This window comes from Diadema antillarum, unplaced genomic scaffold (assembly GCF_040938485.1).
Source record: "Diadema antillarum isolate AM-2024a unplaced genomic scaffold, OU_Dant_1.0 seq00000989_RagTag, whole genome shotgun sequence".
NCBI lineage: Eukaryota > Metazoa > Echinodermata > Echinoidea > Diadematoida > Diadematidae > Diadema > Diadema antillarum.
Genome location: NW_027271829.1, coordinates 546,157 through 565,033, shown reverse-complemented (window position 1 = coordinate 565,033; position 18,877 = coordinate 546,157). Strand labels below are relative to the sequence as shown.

The window sequence follows — 18,877 nt, the reverse complement described above, 5'->3', positions numbered from 1 at the left end:
TGGACAGTGTAGATGTGTGTAAACTGTGCCTCTAAATTCACATCTTGTGTTTGGTAGTTTTGGTGACACAAAATTTTATCTTTTAGTGATCGTGAATTCTGTAATCTCATTGGTCAATCAACCACTTAATATATCCCGTATTACGTGGATATGACGTCATGATACTGTATTACACAGCCAGCTGCGCGTGTACCAAAGACGCTTATAGGAAAGTGCGCGCTAATCCTGTACAAAACAAATGGACAGCGCGCGGTCCTCAAGCGTATTGCGCACATAACCTGAGACCACTAGACGCTTGATAAACAACAGCAACTTATATCTATCTGGCTACTGCACTGCAGTATCTTATGGCGTGTACGTACATATTTGTATGCGCGCATCTCATGCAGTAATCAGCTTGCGAGACGTAACGTATAGGCCTAAGTCAACATGGTCATGGCTGACAGCCGGCGATTTCAACATCATTCATGAGGGGAAATCAGCGAGAAGAAGGTTAGCACTTACACTAAAAGATAAAGTCGTTACCCCCTGCCTGTTCTTACGAAATACGGGAAATATCTACGGTCTGGTGCCATATTCCATTCGGCCTTCAGCCTCATGGAATATGGCACCAGACCGTAGATATTTGCCCGTATTTCGTGAACAAGCAGGGGATAACTAATAATATCTCACAAATGACAAATGACATTTGGTGTCTGGTTTTGAGCTAGGACCACTTGACAATGATAGTGTTTTCACTGTACCTTATTTCTCAATTCCCTTTGCTGTGCATGTAAAGCTAATCTAAATGTTCTGTCATTCACACAAAAAGATATTTCTGTGCTTTAATGCTCCCTCTGCCTGTGTTGAAAGCTAACGTTGCCTGTTTTTTTTTTTTTGGTGACATTTACAGCAAAGGAAAGGAGTGAAGATTCACCGGGGATGAGTGCGAACAGGAAGAAGAGTCGTTACACTCCATCCCTGAGTCTGCCCTCACTGGAAGAACTGGCCAAACTTAAGCACAAGAAGAAGGTGTGTTTACACAGCTGTTGAGTCTTCCAACTTGATATTGATCACAAAGCATATGACAGGATATGGCCATCTTTGCTAAATGTTTGCAACATTTTAAGTTGCATTATGTTTCAATATATTATCCTACGTTTGTTTTTATTTTTCATTTTTTGTGATGTGCAACATGCCAGGAGAACAAAGCTTTGTTGAGAAGAGAGCTAATTTTTAATGTTTGAATGACCAAAGTAAAACAAAGTTGTCAAAATAAAAGTTGGGTCCCACCTTTTATTAGGACTATTTTGTTTTTTAACATCTCGGCCTTTTCAGAACCGATTTGCATCAAATGAACGTTGAATTCCTCTTGGAATTGTATGCTCTGTAATATTTCATATACATGTTAGTGGTTTCTAATTATCTCACAAAAAAGTTCAAACCTGAATCCCCATCTCAACCAAAACTATACAATCCCTTTAATACTTTCTCTGCTTTGCATTCACCTACTATCTCTTTATACTACCCATACTCTTGTGTCTCCATTCATCATCTTCAATCTCTTCCCCATGTCCCCTCCCGTCTTGTCCATTGCAGTTGTTCCAGGCAGGCACAGAGCTGTTCAACCAGAAGCCGTCGCGTGGCATCGCATTCCTCCAGGAGAACGGCCTCCTGCCCAGCCCCTCCAATCCTGTTGCCATAGCACACTTCGTCAAGGAGAACCCCCATGTGGACAAGAAGATGATCGGGGAGTACATCAGCAGCAAGAAGAATGCCAAGATTCTGGATGTATTTTTGGAGTAAGTGAGAGTGAAATCCAGATGAGGCGTAGTTATTTTGTACATGGCTGGGATGGCGTGCATGAAACAGAGATGTTACAATCTGCAGGAATTCCCATCTTTGAGGAATAACTCACGCAAACCCTCTGAAGTCTTGTAGAAGAAGAAGTGTGTGTGTGCTGAAGTGATTTTATTTTGTTGAAATTATTCAGTCCAAGCATGTTGTGAATTGGTACTAGCTAGGATATATGGCATGCCTTTCAAACCATCATAAACATTTTCACCAACTTTCTACAAGCAGTATCCATTGTGCAGGATTCACTATTGAAATTATGCAGACCTTGATGTGCTTCACGTTTGTCCACTTCTCTGTTTTATTTTCACCCTAGTGGTATTCCACTGCATTTAAGTACCCAGAGTACTATCCGTATCTGCTGCCCTGAAGCTGCATATGTAAATGTGCCTGTCTGTCTCCACTTGTGTTTGGATGTCGATTTCAAGGTTTTCTTCTCCCTCTTCTTATTTCGTCAGTCTGTTTGGATTCCAAAACACAAGAATTGATGAGGCCCTGAGGATGTTGTTGGAAGCCTTCAGATTACCCGGGGAAGCCCCTGTCATTCAGCACCTCTTGGAGAACTTTGCAGAAAAGTGGCATGTGAGTACTGCAACTAGTTTCTTGTTATACATAATTTACAACATAATAGATTTTGTGAAATGTGTTTTTTTTTCAGGATATGTATGCCCTGAAAATTGTCTATTTTTTTTTTTATAACCAAGGTGAACTCATTGATTCATGTTGTCAGGCATCTTAGATTTGAATTCTCTTTGGGCATTGTATAAAAGCAAATTTACTTTTAAATGGCAGCCACTATTTGCATACACATTTTGGTTGATATTATCTAAATATATCCAAATCCAAATATATCCAAATATATCAAATCTAATGATTAATGTGAGATGTTTTGTAGCATTTGGGGTTGTCAAGGTCACGTGGGGTTACCTTCTCATATCAAAAGTGAGCATATTCAGAAAATGAGTTGCTGACTTCTTTTTGTTTGATTAAATATATGAAAAGCAAACATGTTGATAGTGCAATGCTGATATTCATACAATAGTGATGCTCTGATGTATGTTAGTTTCAGATATGTGTATGTATTTCAAGGTCTTCACCTCTATATGTCATAGAATGCAAGTACAAATTGTGAGTATTTGTGAATATCCAATTTCATTAACTTCTGCCTCCATTCTAAGGAAATTTGCCATAGATTTGAAACATGATACAAATGGTTGCTGTCAGCAGTTGATTAACCAATGTTGTAACTTGCTTCTCGGGTGAGATAAATCAGGTTCTTACTGCGGATGGACGTCCCAACATCACAATATAGCAGATTTAGTCCCCCTTATGTGATACAGTACAAGATGATTTGATAATCCTTGGAAGACAGTGATTCTTGATTCATGTAAATTTCTTCTTACCATCGCAGACGTGCAATGGCCATCCGTTTGCTAACCATGATGCTGCGTTCACTCTTGCCTATGCTGTCATCATGCTGAATGTTGACCAGCACAACGACAATGCAAAGAAGCAGAACATTCCTATGACGCTGGCAGTGAGTGTGCTCCCCAATTTACCAATATCCGTATATTTCATTTATTTTCTCCTTGTTAGACACATTCAGTTTAGTTCAGTTCATATCAGTTCAGTTTCATTCAGTTCAGTTCAGGCTCTATTTAGCTCAATTCAATTCAGTTCAACTATACCCACATTTAGTTCAGATAAAAAAAATATTAATCAACATGTAATGTCTCAGATAAGCCTATTGTGTGTAGAGTAAGGTGCACCCTGTCTTTACGTAATAACCTAAAGATTACATTTAAAGGCAAAACATAGTATTGGTACGCCTGCAAAATTGTCAAATTTTCGCTCCAAAATGTACAGGTATGCCTAAGAAATATGTGAAATAACGCTGTAATAACAAGATATTCGTTGGGCAACGACGAAAATGCGAAATATTAACCAAAAAGGTTCGCATCTCAGAACTTACCTGATCGGGGTCAGGCTAACTCAGACTCGGGGACAACTTGGCCTTGCTTTGACGGCGGGGCTGAGTTGTTCCTCTGGATTGTACAGTGTTGTGCTATGGGAGTGCTTTGCATTCTGGCTGGTCGCAGTTATGGGCCGAGTAGATACAACGCGCGCATCAAAGAACCTCTTTTGCGTGCATACAAAATGAACATGCACCTATGTATAGAACATGGCAATCACGAACTGCGTGTAAATTGTCTGAAATAGGGCCGAGTTGTCCCTGAGACCGAGTTAACTTGGCACCTTCGGGATAAAAGTCGGTATACCGACTTTTACCTTTGATCTCAAAATACTCCAAAGCAACTCATCTTCCCGGCAAATTGTGTCAGCCAGGTAAGTTTCTTGGTAGACTCTTTCGATATATTGCAAGCCAATATGAAATGGTGCAAGACGGGTTCTCAAACCCTTACCAAAACTATGTTTTCACTTTAACAGACTGAAAAATAAATATTACTGTAACCGATTGTCCACTCTGATCACTTTAAAAGCATAGGATTATATATGGATATAATTTGATACTCATTATGTATTCATTTTTGTTTGCTTGTATTTTCCTCTCATCGCAGAACTTTAAAAAGAATGTCAGCAAAGTGAACGGAGGTCAGGATTTTGATCAAGACATGTTGACTGAAATCTACAATGCAGTCAAGTGAGTGATGGTTCCTACCTTTTATACCAAGATTTTGAAAGCTATGCTACTCATTTGTATGCAACTAAACTTTGTCTCCAAGATTTCCACTCATAATAAACATTTGCATTGTGATCGCATCAGACAGTGATCAACTCTGGGAGCCAAGTGTTAACAGAAAATGCATTATTATATGGCATTTTAGTTCTATGGGGCAGTTTGGGTACTATGGGGCTAAAGGAATGGCTGAATTTATGCCAGCAATTTCAATGGGTCAGAATCAAAAGATTTATCAGTTGAGGTTTTTGATATTGAATATGATTTGTTTTCATGTTGGGAAAAACATTGATCTCTCATCTCTGACCAGGAATGAGGAGATTGTGATGCCAGCTGAGCAGACTGGTATAGTGAAGGAGAATTACCTGTGGCGGATGCTGCTGAAGAGAGGCCACATCACCGACAGCCAGTTCCTGCACATCGAGGAGGGCCGGCTGGACCGGGACCTGTTCCTGCTGGCCTGGGGCCCCACAGTGGCCGCCCTCTCCTTCGTCTTTGACAAGAGTCTGGACGACTCGATCACCCAGAAGGCCCTGGCAGGATTTAGGTATGAGTTTTGTCATTGCACCCCTAAATCCACTCTCTCCATTATTTTATCATTGATAATATATGAACCACATTTTAGGAAATTATGTATTAGGATTGTTCACTGGTATAGAATAATGCACATTACGGAGGACATTAGTGAGAGTTATCCGCTGATAACTCTAGCCTTGGAATAATTGAAAACAAGTGGCAAAGTCAAGCATGCTTTGGACTATTTAAAAGTTACTTAGGGTTGATAATCTCACTGAAGTCCAGACCAGTTAGTGCCCATTATTTATTTTAGAAAATGGTGATATGATATGAGTTGTGTGGCATTCATTTTCACAAGATTCCCATGCCAGCTACAGCTCCAAGCTAACTGAACTGCACACAGAAACAGTTGTAATGCATTTGTGATACACAGACAATGCAGCTGAGTGCAGACAAACAGTCATTAATACCAGTCATTAGTACACTTGTGACCAGTGAAAAGTAAAGGCTGGGCCATCAGGCAAAATAAAAGACTGGGATCCATATCAATAATTTATGATTTCATAAGATTGTCTATGTTGACTGCATATATCTACAAATCATTACTGTGGAGGAATACGTTTCTTTCATGGATTCAGGAGTCTGTGACTGGTGATATTTCATTTGCACAAGCAATATACTTCATCATGACCTAATTGTTCACTGTACTATTTTATCCACTTTCTTCTTGCAGGAAATGTGCAATGATCTCGGCCCACTACGGTCTTACCGATGTCTTTGATAACTTGGTTATATCTCTGTGCAAATTCACCACGCTGCTTAATTCTCTTGAGGTGAGCAAGCCATAAAAGATAGATTATAATAAGTCACTGAATATAGAAACCTTTTACCAAGAATGTCGTCAGCTGTAGATGTTGTAAGTTACTTTTCCCTTCCTCAGTTGACAGTTGGAGAAAGGAAGATATTTTGCACTTACGAGTGGGCATACTTGTGAAAATAGATGACTAAATGAGAGAAGACAAATATGAAATACAATATAATCCATATTGCTCAGTGAAAGCAAGATATTAAACTGTGTTCATTTCTACTTTTTAAATTCCTTTGAGAAATGAATGAATTGTTTTATGCCACCAGTGGCAAACTTTACTTATAGCAGGCTCATTGGTATGTAATTGGTATGTTATCTGTGTTAAAAAAGGCATGGTAAAAATTTGGCATGAATTCACAAACTTAACAGCAAAGTGGAATGTTAAGTTCTATGCATGGCAAGTATAAAGAATCCTCCTTGGCTATTGATCTCCTTGTCACAAAGTTTTGGGTCATCATGTCCTCAATATCTTATCTGCATAGACACCAGAGGCAACTGCCATTGCCTTTGGCTCCAACGGCAAGGCCCAGGTGGCTGCCAAGACGGTGTTCAGCCTGGCCCATCGCCACGGGGACATCCTGGCGGAGGGCTGGAAGAACCTGTTGGACTGCATGCTGCAGCTGTTCCGCGCCAAGCTGCTGCCCGCTGAGATGGTGGAGGCGATGGACTTTGTGGATCCCTCGGGACGAATCTCCCTCATCAGGGAGGAGATGCCAACCGTCAAGTGAGTTGACACCTGTCCTCTCGGAAGCATCTTTTGTCCTTACTCTGCTTCTGTAGGAATGGGCTGATCGTTTCTTCAAAATTGGTCACAAAATGATGTTGATATGCTGTCACGCTTTACAGCTTTAATTTGTTGCCTTCAAACCAAACAGGCTTTGTAAGAAGTGGAAAGTAAGTTAGAATATCTGTATTTGGATGTTATTGGATTTCTATATCTTGGATTCTATATAAATTTATAACTTGTTTGGCAAAGTCAGGTTAGAATGATAAGAGCATTAAGTTGCCACAAAAGCCATAGTCTTCTAGGCACCTTAACGCCCTTATTATTCTCAACCAACGAAGTCATGCTGGTATTTTTGTAGATAAGACAGACTTTCAAACTTTGCAGTAAGTTTGTTATACTGACAAATGCGAATAAGTTGAAATTCATTTTTTTTTTATGATAGTGAAAGATTTTGCTCTTTTTAAGTGCATTTTAAAGTTAAACATGAACTTTTCATACAAAGACAGAAACTTTTGTGCCAATTATCCAAACATTGTGAATCCTTGCTTTCAAACTCCAGGTCAGATTCATCACTACTGGGTTCTTTCTACTCCTACTTTACAACGGAGACCTCTGCCCCCAAGGGCCCCACCCCAGAAGACCAGGAAGCTATACAGCAGGCCAGGAACTGTGTGGAGGTAGAACTTCATATTCCTCCTGTAGCACTAATAACTGAGCCTAGTCATCCACCACCAACACAACACGCACATCAAATTTGTTAATTAGCAAGTTTGTGCAATCTGTGCCCCTGTGTCACTTTTCAAAATAATGGATTTTCACTTGACCAAACAGTACTCAGTGTGTGTTTTCGTAATATATCTAATGTCAAATGATGATACATTTTTGAAGGTGTCTGAAACAGTTATTCTCCCATATTCAGGATTATCAGGAAGAATTTGATTTCAAAGCTGTCATGCAAAATATCAAAAATCTTCTGTTTTTACAGTGATGTACGTTTTGAAAGAGCCAGGAATCCATGGGAAAATATTGAAACATTACATCAGCATATTAGTGACATTACAAGATTGATTCTCCATAGAGGTGTACATTGTGCATCTAACCTAAAATGACAGTGTACACATTATGCTGTAATTCATATTCTAGAAATTCTCATTTCTAGTGCTTACGCAAGACTCACTGAATGGGTCTTTTATCCCCCTCTATTGATAGGATTGCCATCCTGAGCATCTGATCACAGAGAGTAAGTTTCTACGTCAAGAGTCTCTCCAGGAGCTGGTCAAGGCATTGGTGTTTGCCTCCCAGGGACCAGAGGCTGTGGATTCCCTGGGGCTCATCTATGATGAGGAGGCATCCATCTTCAACCTGGAGCTTCTCCTTAGGGTCATCCTGGAAAACAGGTGAGTGCGTTGGTTTGTCAGTATCGCCATCCATCATCGTCATCTTTGTCAGGAACACCAACATCAGCATCGATATCAACATCATTGGTATCACTGTGGGTGCCATCATCACCGTTTTCACAGTAATCTTTAACATCATCATAATTATTGTCACCACCACCACCACCATCATCATCATCATCATCATCATCATCATCATCATCATCATCATCATCATCATCATCATCTTCATGATTGTCGAAGGACACAATCAGCCTGCCTCCTCATCAACATGGAATGAACTGCCATAAATTTTATGAAATTGGGTTTGAACTTAACTTGCAGATAGAGTAAGATCCCATGTGGATCAGGTTCTTGTCAAGAATGTTATGCCCAGAGGATCAGACCCATTTGTTATGTTATTTCTTTTTACATTTGTACATTAGGTTTCGTTGTAGCATGGAGCAAAGCATTCAGCTGGCATTGAATAGGAAATGTCACATGTATCGTCAGCTGAGTCTACAATCTGGAAATAATGTTTGCTATTGCATCTTTTACGTATACAGAGACCGGGTCAGTGCATTCTGGACATCTGTGCGTGATCACTTCTACTCTCTCGTTGCGACAGTCTCAGAAACCAGTTACCTGGTAGAACGCGCCATCGTGGGACTGCTACGACTTGCAATACGCCTTCTCCGCCGAGAAGAATTTTCAGCTCAGGTGAGAGCAGCTTTTGCAAATCAGGGCAGTGATTTGGCTCAGTACGAAGTGTGTCTACCTCCAAATCTATGTGACCCTGGTCTGATTCCTGATTCTAGCTGAGCAATGTTGAGTGTAATCCTAGGCAAAAGACTTTATCCCTCCAGTAGGACATATAATGGAGGTCCCGTGTGTGAGAGACTCACAACCCACACATGTTGAAGATCATGCTTTGCTAATTCATTACAAACAGCAGGGTGCATAACTCGCAGATGTGTTTTGCCTCAAATCCAACTAGACCCCATGGAAGACCAGCTAGTGCAGCTGAATATGGGCTATCTAGCCATCTTCTCAGATGGAAAAAAAAATAAAAACAAACAAACCTCCTTTCAATGTTTCATGCCTTTTTTTACATTTATTTTTTATTTATTTATTTATTTTTTTTGGTTGTGTCATTCGTGATACAATTGATGAATTTGCTCATTTGAGAACTTTCCATCCACATCCGTGTCCAGGTACTCACTTCCCTCAGGATGCTGCTTCTAATGAAGCCAACGGTCATCTTCAGCAACTGTCGGCAGATTGCCTTCGGGCTGTACGAGATGCTGCGCACCAATGCAGCCAACATCCATTCCTCCCAGGACTGGTACACCCTCTTCACACTCCTAGAGTGCGTTGGGGCTGGGGCAGTCCCCCCAGCCATCATGCAGACGGCTGCAGCCCAGGACAACGTCAGTGCGGCTGAAGCAGAGCGCTCCCTAGTGGACCCTGGTGAGAGACCGGTCAAAAGAGGAGAGATTGAAATTTTTTTTTCCCATTAACTCAAAGACTCAACACCCTTTTGTGTTAATGTTATTTTTGGGAAACTGCAGTATTTGTTCTGGTGTACTGTCAGTAAGATAGTGTAGAGTTTTATCACGATCTGCAGACAAATGTGAATAAAATATGCAATATTAAAGTCTTATGAATTACTTGAAATAGTGATAAAGATCACAGTCACATGCTTAAAGTAGTTAGGATAATATATATATTTTTTTGAGTTTCACTAATCCATACTTCTGCTAATTATGTAGCAGGTGATGTATAGAGTGAGAGAAACAAGAGTTTCTAAAAGTAGGAAACACTTTGGCCCGAATTCACGAAGGTGGTACAAATGAAACCATGGTTTAAACCATGGACAAAAACCATGGAGCGCCAAGTGTCGCACGGAATATTTCGTTATGAAATTGGTCATTTTGTCAGCAAAATGACCGTTTCGTTAACAAAAATATAATTTCGTGGACAAAATGTTCATTTAGTAACAAAATGTTGTCATTTCGTTACAAAATAATCATTTCATCGACAAAATGACGGATTTCGTAACGAAATATTCCATGCGACACTTGGCGCTCCATGGTTTTTGTCCATGGTTTAAACCATGGTTTCATTTGTACCACCTTCGTGAATTCGGGCCTTTGAGGTGATATAGGGAAGTAAATGATCTGTGTGTTTGATTACAGAACAAAAGTTTTTAATTATGAAACATTGCTTGCATTAGAAAACACTGCATATTGATGAAAATGAAGTTGGTGTCTTCTGCTTTAAGATTCAACAGATGTGATTTCAGGACTCTGAATCAGTGTTAATGAGACGTTACTGAGTATTTTGCTCAAGCAGTTGGCCCCACAGTGACTGAAAATGAAGATAATTTATGTTCATATTTTTGTCTGCACTGTTCTGAAGGGTTGAAAACTTAATGTACCAGTCTTTCCGATTCCCGCCAATGTTCTCTTGCTGCAGATGCTCAGTCCGACAGCGAGTTGTCGTTAGCAAGCCAGGATACGCTCCCCTCCGATCCAGGCTATACGTCAGACAGCGAACTTTACCGGAAGCGAAGTGGCAGTGAATCAGACGGCAGTGGGGGTTGGCTCATGGTAAGTTTGCTACAAATATAATGTACCTAATACAGATGGCTTTCCAAAAACCAAGCTGTAGCAGCAGCTAATTTGCAGCAACAAAATATATGTGTGTGTTTTTTTTTTTTTTTGTCTTTAAAGGTATTTGAAATAATTGTCCTTTCCTGACAATTGTGTGGAATGTATAATGAGTAGTGACCTATCCTTTATCTCATCACTTTGTTGTGAGAAATATGTTTTATTTTTGTATGTATCAGATTCACATTATGGGCATAATGCGAGTGAGCTCACACTCTCACCGCTCAGATATTTACATCTCTGTAATCTGTCCTGTTAACACTGGATGTTCTTTAGGTTCATGTTTTCCAAAAACATCTTAACTCTTACCAGCTGTACATTGTATATATATTTCACCATATAGAGAGCTTCAATGTCCCATATGCATGTTTGGCTCTGAGATTCATGAGGAAAGAAAAGTTTTTAAAAATCGTCAGATTGTGACGAGTGCGCTTTATATTTCTATCTGCGTAGGTGAAGAAGTCAAAAGATGGCTCCAGCAAGCAGCCATTCAACCAGTTCCAGATCGCCGTGGAGATGGACATTTGTCACCATGACACTAAGTCCCTCACCAAGTGTTGTGAGTCCCTGGCATTCCTGGTTCGCGATGCTGCCCACGTCACTCCAGCAAACTTTGAGTCATGTGTCCATGCTATCAGGATGTTTGTGGAGGCAACTGTGAATGGAGGTAACAGAGATTAAAATTATATCTAAATTACAAAGATTACTGTAAAACCAGAAGCATTTGTGACATGAAACTTTCGCAAATTGCCACCGGCATTCAAGGCATTGTGCAGACAAGAATTTTTGTGTACACTTTACTTTCGCGAATCTTGGTCTCTTGCGAAACTCATGAAAGTTTCGTACACATAAAATTTCTGGTTTTTAACAGTACATTCTCAATTACGTGTTCTGTTATTTTTGATGACTTATTTCTTTGTGTTTGTAGTAAATGAATTGACAAATGGGAGAAAGTGGAAAATGGAAAGAGTTGCCTTATTTACATGTTCCTCCATATGTTAGAGAATGTAAAGGATCAGACATATAAGATCTGTGCCTACTGCGTTAAAAAAACAGCAACAAGTCAACAAATTATATAAACCAGAGATTCATTTACACTTTTCTTTGCACTTGTGAGGAATTTACATGTTTTAGTAGTTAACTTTTAAAATTTGTTTTACTGAAAGTTTTAAAGAATGGCCCTTCTGAGTCAAACGAGATGAATGCAAATAGAAATTTTGCATCATGTGCATGTAAGAGATAGGGGTATGAGAGTTTCTTCAAATGTAATTTTTTTTCTGACTCTCCAATTTAGAAAGGGTATGGTGCATTCTTTATGATTATCGTCATCATCATCATCATCATCAACATTGTATTACTTTATATCTTTATTCAGGCAAAATTAGGCATGAGCATAGAAGGCACAGAGAGCGTAAGCCAACCAAACCTTCCAAAGGCAGTACTAAGGGCAAAGGTCGTGATGTTCCCAAGACGCGGTCAGTCCCGGAGAAGATGTCCCAGATGTCGGCAGATGGTGATGATGGTGATGATGACGGACCACCTGGTGGATACCAGGCTCTGTCCATACAGGTTAGTTGTTGGTCATGGTCTGTGTAGGGGAATGAAGCTGTGTGGTGACTCAGTCTAACACTAGCTCCAACTTTTTTTTTCATTTGGCTTCAATAGAGGGAAGCCCCCTACCCCCAAAAGCAAACAAACAAACAGACATACAAACCAAAAACAGAACCCAAACCCAAACCAACGTTGTAGGATATCCATTATTGAGTTGTCATGCTAATGATTGTTGAAATTTGTGGACACCCAGATGATATTCTGTATCAGTCATGCCTTAGGACCTGCAGTGCTATGGTTAGCCTTTGTTTGGAATTGGGAAGAGTACAATACAATTCTAACTCTGGTAGAGACTAAATTTCCCTTGTCAAGTTGATACAGGCTATATTCTCTACATCGTGGGAGACGTCTAGCGCTGTCGTGCACATGCAAGAATTTAGGGCTTCACCAACACGTGCTAGAAGAATCAGTGAGTAAAGCCCTGTTTTCGCAGTGCACATGAACAGCATTTCATATTAAAGATCACTCAACCAGCACAGGGGTTTGGAAGTGTCGTCAATTGTTCACAGCTGTTATGTTTAGTTTGGTGAGAATTTAAAAAAGATGTGAAATTCATGCAAATGGTTTACATCTCCATTGCCATGACGCATTTGGATAAAAACTTTTCTGAATATTGGACGTTGCCAATTTTTTGATATTCCAATCCTTCGCAAATCATTCACATTCCCTGTGAAAATAGGCCGTAAGTTTGTCATTGCCACTACCAGCCTCCCTATATACAGTGTCAAATGACATGATGAATGGTTGTCCAGTGAGGGTTCATACATGGTGTCTGTATTATTGTGTAACATACAGCTCCTGGACCTCATGCACACCCTTCACACCAGAGCAGCGTCCATCTTCAGTTCATGGGCCGAGGAGGAACAGCGGGAGGGTCAGCAGGTCACTATAGATGCCGGGGCCAGTGCCCTGTGGGTCAAATGCTGGTGTCCATTACTACAAGGTGTGTAACTGGCAATGCATTTTTTCCTTACATACTTCATATATTAAAATGGATTGGGACATATTAATTACAGGATTCAATAACCAGTAGGAAGTGTTATTTTTTTTTCTTCCTCATAGAAGTCAAGATGGAAGAACACAAAAGTGCTACAGTGGACTCCCATTATAACGAAGTCCTCGGGACCGGCAGCTTTCTTTCGTTATATCAAAATTTTGTTACTACCGAAGAAATGAACAATAAGAATACAAATAGTGGATAACATTGCAGCCTGAAATTTTACTTCGTTATAACCAAGATTTCGTTAAACCGTGTTTGTTATAATGGGAGTGCACTGTGCTGACCTTCAGTTTTACTGTTTTACTGCTGTTTAAATATCTACCAAGTGTGGTATATCAGCATGTGATTTGAATGTGGTAGTCAAAACTGTGGTTATGTCTAGAAAATATGATTTCCTGAGCCTTCTTGGCAACATGTTCAGTATGTTTGTCATTTTGGTGATTTCTTTGTGATTATTTTTTTTAACACCTTTCCACCCTCTCTTTATGTTAAGTCTGCCATAGTTGATTTACCTCAGCATTGCTCTTGCCATATTTTTAAACTGATATTTTCTTTTCTTTCATAATCATGTTCATAAATAAGTGTGGGATAGAATTAGTTAACGAAGATAAGTAATTTGGGAAGTGATGTTCTCGTGTTCACAGGCATTGCTAGGTTGTGCTGCGACACACGGCGACAGGTGCGCATGCAGGCGCTGACCTACCTACAGAGGGCGCTGCTGGTGCACGACCTGCAGACGCTGTCAGCCGTGGAGTGGGAGTCGTGCTTCAACAAGGTCCTCTTCCCCCTCCTCTCGCTCCTCCTGGAGGATAACCACGATCCCGTCGGCATGGAGGAGACGAGGATGCGGGCAGCCACCCTCCTCTGTAAGGTGAGGGGATGAGGGAGGGGCGGAGATGTGTGGTGGTAGTGTGGCGTTAGACATTATTATTATGAGACCTCTGGTGATATCAAGCATGGTGGTAGGATGATGGTAGTCATGTTTATCATAGAATTGTGGTGGTAGGATGATGGTAGTCATGTTTATCATAGTATTGTGGTGGTAGGATGATGGTAGTCATGTTTATCATAGAATTGTGGTGGTAGGATGATGGTAGTCATGTTTATCATTGAATTGTGGTGGTAGGGTGATAGTAGTCATGTTTATAGTAGAATTGTGAGGGTAGAATGATGGTAGTCATGTTTATCATAGAATTGTGGTGGTAGGATGATGGTAGTCATGTTTATCATTGAATTGTGGTGGTAGGGTGATAGTAGTCATGTTTATCATAGAATTGTGAGGGTAGGATGATGGTAGTCATGTTTATCATTGAATTGTGGTGGTAGGGTGATGGTAGTCATGTTTATCATAGAATTGTGAGGGTAGGATGATATTAGTCATGTTTATCATAGAATTGTGAGGGTAGGATGATGGTAGTCATGTTTATCATTGAATTGTGGTGGTAGGGTGATGGTAGTCATGTTTATCATAGAATTGTGAGGGTAGGATGATATTAGTCATGTTTATCATAGAATTGTGAGGGTAGGATGATGGTAGTCATGTTTATCATTGAATTGTGAGGGTAGGATGATAGTAGTCTTGTTTATCATAGAATTGTGAGGGTAGGATGATAGTAGCCATGTTTATCATAGAATTGTGGTGGTAGGATGATAGTAGTCATGTTTATAGTAGAATTGTGAGGGTAGGATGATGGTAGTTATGTTTATCATAAAATTTTGATGGTAGGATGATAGTAGTCTTGTTTATCATAGAATTGTGGTGGTAGGATGATGGTAGTCGTGTTTATCATGGAATTGTGTGGTTGAATGATGGTAGTCATGTTTATCAAAGAATTGTCGAGGTAGGGTGATGGTGATCCTCTTTATCATCACATTGTGGTGGAAGGTGGAATTATGGTGACCAGTCTTATTGTTCATGTAGTTTTCTGTTTCAATGTGATCATGCACAAGTTTAGATGCTTTCCTATGATTCTCTTTGAGCAACCCATTGGTCACACAAAGTACAGGCAAAGGTGACCCTATGGGCATCTGTTCATAAGAATTACTGGTAATGGAAACATTTTTATGCCCCTAATCCTACAGGTCTTTCTGCAACATTTGACACCTCTCCTCTCTCTTGCCACCTTCACTGCCCTGTGGCTGACCATACTGGACTTCATGGACAAGTACATGCATTCCGACAAGAGTGACCTCTTGGTAATTATCACTGTACTTTTGTGAGTGTGTGAAAGTATGAACTTTACAGAGGAAGTTATATGTCTCACATTATTTTGTCAACTCTTGTGTCAGACATGTTTGTATTGAACGGTGGTGCAGCTGAGAATATGACTATATGAGCATAAAATGACCCTTGTATTTTTTCATTGTTGGTCTAATCATTTGTGAATAACAATGTCGACTTCTATTTTATATCAATCGTCTGCCTCTTACAGATTAATTCGACAAATACCGTTTGTTCATGATGTGAAAATGACTGGACATTGAAGTGAAACTGAGAATGGGCTCCAACAACCATGATGAGAGTGTTGAAAAAGATGTTCTCACAACATCCAAAGGATAGTTTGTGTAATACAAGCTGAGTTCTTCTCTAAGATTGACATTCCTGTCAAATTTTTCTCCCCACCCATCTAGTATGAGGCAATCCCTGAGTCCCTCAAGAACATGCTGCTGGTAATGGACACCGCGGGGGTGTTTCAGTACCCCCAGCCAGGTCTGGAGTCCAGTGCCCAGTCCCAGCTGTGGATGCACACGTGGGAGCGAATAGACTGCTTCCTACCGGGCCTCCGCAACCAGGTCTTCACCCCTCCAGAGGCTGGTGAGCTCTTGGAGTACTAGTCAGACAAATAGCAGTCCAAAGATCTATGTCTACTCATCTTTTTGGAATGGTCTTTCACTGAGGATCTAAATCAGAAGAATCCAGAGAACCTCTTGTTTTAACTTTAATATAAGTGACTCCTGTTATACTGAAGTCTGTGGGACTGACAGTTTTCTTGCATCATATTGATACTCTGTTATATCCAGACAAATCAAGTATATAAAGATATATAGATAACAATTTTAGGACTTCAATTTTTATTTTGTTGAAACAAAATTTCGTATGATTATAACCATATTGGTTATAACGAGAATGCACTGTATGTATTATGTAAATCGCTCTAATTATGTCCCTTGGCGCCTCAGAATAGGTCACTAGATTGATGGCGCATTACAAATGCTCTGTGTACATAGATACCTTGGCAAAACACCACCTATGATGAGAGTTGTGGCAGCTAGACCTCACCAAGAGGCCACAGCTGCTAAGTTTTTATGACCTCAATATACATCGATTACAAGAAATTATATTCTGAGGGGGAAGCTGTGGACTGCTATTCTCAAACCTATGCATTTGATATCTAGTGTAGCTATTGACTCTAACACAGCCTCAGTGACATAAAAGAGTGCAATGGTAATGAGATTTGTTTGCCTTTAGATTTATCTTAGATTAGTTGTTTACCGGCAGTATTCCTTCAATGTTTTCCTACCCACAGTCCCTGTTGCCAAGCCCAAGTCAGAAGCAGATGTGCCAAAGCAGGATGTCATCCCTCGTGATGGGGCGGTCAGTCCGGTGCAGAATGGTCCCTCAAAGTCCCCCTCTCCAGGTCAGTGTAAGGTCCATTGCTGATCCAAATTGTCCAGTGGACATCACGTCTGAACCTCTTCCTGCTCTCATCTCAGCTGTCTTTGTTCAATGTGTAGTGCATTGCCAGAAAATTTGCCCTGAGCAGGAAGAAGTCCATCTGGGCTAACTTTACAAAGCAATTCAGAAAACATGAGTCTGTTCATTTACATCTGTCATTTAAATCTGTCATCGGCTGCTGATGGTAGATAAGAGTTTGAGGCCATGCTGTTGGCTCTGTCAGAATGCATGAGTAATGCAGAAAGCACGTAATGATGTACTCCAAGAGTTTCCTTGCAGAGTTCATTGTGTACAACAATTCATGTCTTCCACCATCTCAGTAGAGCTCATTCTATATGTGTGTGCTATGTTTTACAATACTCAGAGCTTCTTTTGAGACTTTGTTGTGTGTCTGTATATCATGGTTCCTGTGTTTTCGTCTTCTTTTCGTGTGTAAGAATGATCTTATCCTTTCTGTTTACCTCCTAGATGCTGAAAAGGCTGCAGTCCAGTCTCCCACCACTCATGAGACGAAGCCAGCATCCCGCTCCACCACCCCGTCTCCATCACCCTCACCCCAGCAGGCCGTCTCTGATGTACCGTCGTCCCAGAGCCCCTCCCCGCCCACCGTAGACCCCGCCCCCATTCCAACCATGCCCGTCCAGCAGTCCAACATCATCCTGCAGCCGCCCCTGCCCCACCTCGTGCCGCCCGGCACGGGCAAGGAGCTGGGGGGTACCATCCCAATCCTGCTGGACCCCAGCGTGCTGCAGGGGTCCACCGTCCCATTCATCGCCGTCTCTCAGTCCCAGACGGCCACCACGGGGACCACATGATAGAAGGGCACCTGCACAGCAGCCATGCGTTGTCCCACATTGGCCCCTACCCCTTCAGGTCCAGTTACCAGCCCTCATCACTGCCTGCATGCCTGTGATTTGATCCCACCTCCACCATCATCGCACACACAGTCAAGTTAGTTAGGAGGTCAAAACTTTCACGCAAAGTGCATGTGGTGTTATACAGAGCCTTAGCAGCAAACATTGTCATTTGTCTTGATCAAGAAGTGAATCACAAGTTATTTCAGGAAACCATTGAAAAGGTATAATGATATTGAGCAGATTTTTCTATAGTCAGGCACCTTGCATCAATCAACCAAGCATGCTATCAGAGTGACCCTATGTTTCCTTGACCCTGATTTCTCCCTGATCATATCGTACCAATTGCTTTTCTCGTTAACTCATATATTGCCCCGCCCCTTTTCTAGCGAAATGTATTTATGAAAGTACAATAATGAGCTTTTATCATTACTTGGTAGTTAGTTTGGTTCTGAGCAAATCACAAATTTCGGACTTCTTAGCTCCACTACTATACTCCTCTCCTGAATAACATGAAGGATATATACCTCTCTGTGTCTGATTCAAGACCACAGGGGTAAGGACATTAAAATATCTGGTTCCACAAAGGTGGGGAGATATCACAGACGTGGCAGGCTGGAGACAGGTCATGGACGAAATGGAGTGTTCAACCCAAAATGAGTGTGGGAAGTGGATGCTAAATGGTAATAATGATGTCTGATCCCTCTGGGTATCTGGTGGAGTATCAATAATCATAAGAGCATCTTTACATGCCCTGGTTTTAGCCTTACACTCTGGATACTGTACTTTCTGGGGGGGGGGGGGGTATGATCTAGCTTTACCTGTACTGTTCTACCCAGCTGTGCTTTGAAGACTAACAAATATTTCCTGTATTCCTGTAAACAAGAGGCAGGTTTAGTCTGTGAAACTTCAGTGTCCATACTGTCTTGTCCCTGCTCTCATCCTCTATACCTGATAGCAATGTACAAATCATTATTGATAAGTAAGGGGGCAGGTAGGCCTGTCTGTCAGGTCACTTTTCCAACTTGGCACTGGTGTGAGGTACA

General features: G+C 40.9%; 1 protein-coding gene across 1 annotated transcript in view; it reads left to right on the top strand.

Moving 5' to 3' along the window:
- LOC139742229 (Golgi-specific brefeldin A-resistance guanine nucleotide exchange factor 1-like) overlaps positions 1 to 18,602 on the top strand; it is a 41,316-nt gene extending 22,714 nt beyond the window's left edge. The window contains exons 17-37 of the mRNA XM_071652804.1: positions 893 to 1,011; positions 1,579 to 1,781; positions 2,292 to 2,415; positions 3,245 to 3,370; positions 4,413 to 4,495; positions 4,842 to 5,078; positions 5,781 to 5,880; positions 6,398 to 6,639; positions 7,202 to 7,319; positions 7,852 to 8,039; positions 8,585 to 8,738; positions 9,233 to 9,488; positions 10,497 to 10,630; positions 11,144 to 11,357; positions 12,066 to 12,259; positions 13,097 to 13,244; positions 13,946 to 14,172; positions 15,384 to 15,497; positions 15,933 to 16,116; positions 16,829 to 16,939; positions 17,446 to 18,602. Coding sequence (XP_071508905.1) covers positions 893 to 1,011; positions 1,579 to 1,781; positions 2,292 to 2,415; positions 3,245 to 3,370; positions 4,413 to 4,495; positions 4,842 to 5,078; positions 5,781 to 5,880; positions 6,398 to 6,639; positions 7,202 to 7,319; positions 7,852 to 8,039; positions 8,585 to 8,738; positions 9,233 to 9,488; positions 10,497 to 10,630; positions 11,144 to 11,357; positions 12,066 to 12,259; positions 13,097 to 13,244; positions 13,946 to 14,172; positions 15,384 to 15,497; positions 15,933 to 16,116; positions 16,829 to 16,939; positions 17,446 to 17,792 — 3,623 coding nt within the window. The 3' untranslated portion in view covers positions 17,793 to 18,602. The remainder of the gene's footprint in view (positions 1 to 892; positions 1,012 to 1,578; positions 1,782 to 2,291; positions 2,416 to 3,244; positions 3,371 to 4,412; positions 4,496 to 4,841; positions 5,079 to 5,780; positions 5,881 to 6,397; positions 6,640 to 7,201; positions 7,320 to 7,851; positions 8,040 to 8,584; positions 8,739 to 9,232; positions 9,489 to 10,496; positions 10,631 to 11,143; positions 11,358 to 12,065; positions 12,260 to 13,096; positions 13,245 to 13,945; positions 14,173 to 15,383; positions 15,498 to 15,932; positions 16,117 to 16,828; positions 16,940 to 17,445) is intronic.
- The last annotated feature ends 275 nt before the right edge of the window (positions 18,603 to 18,877 follow it).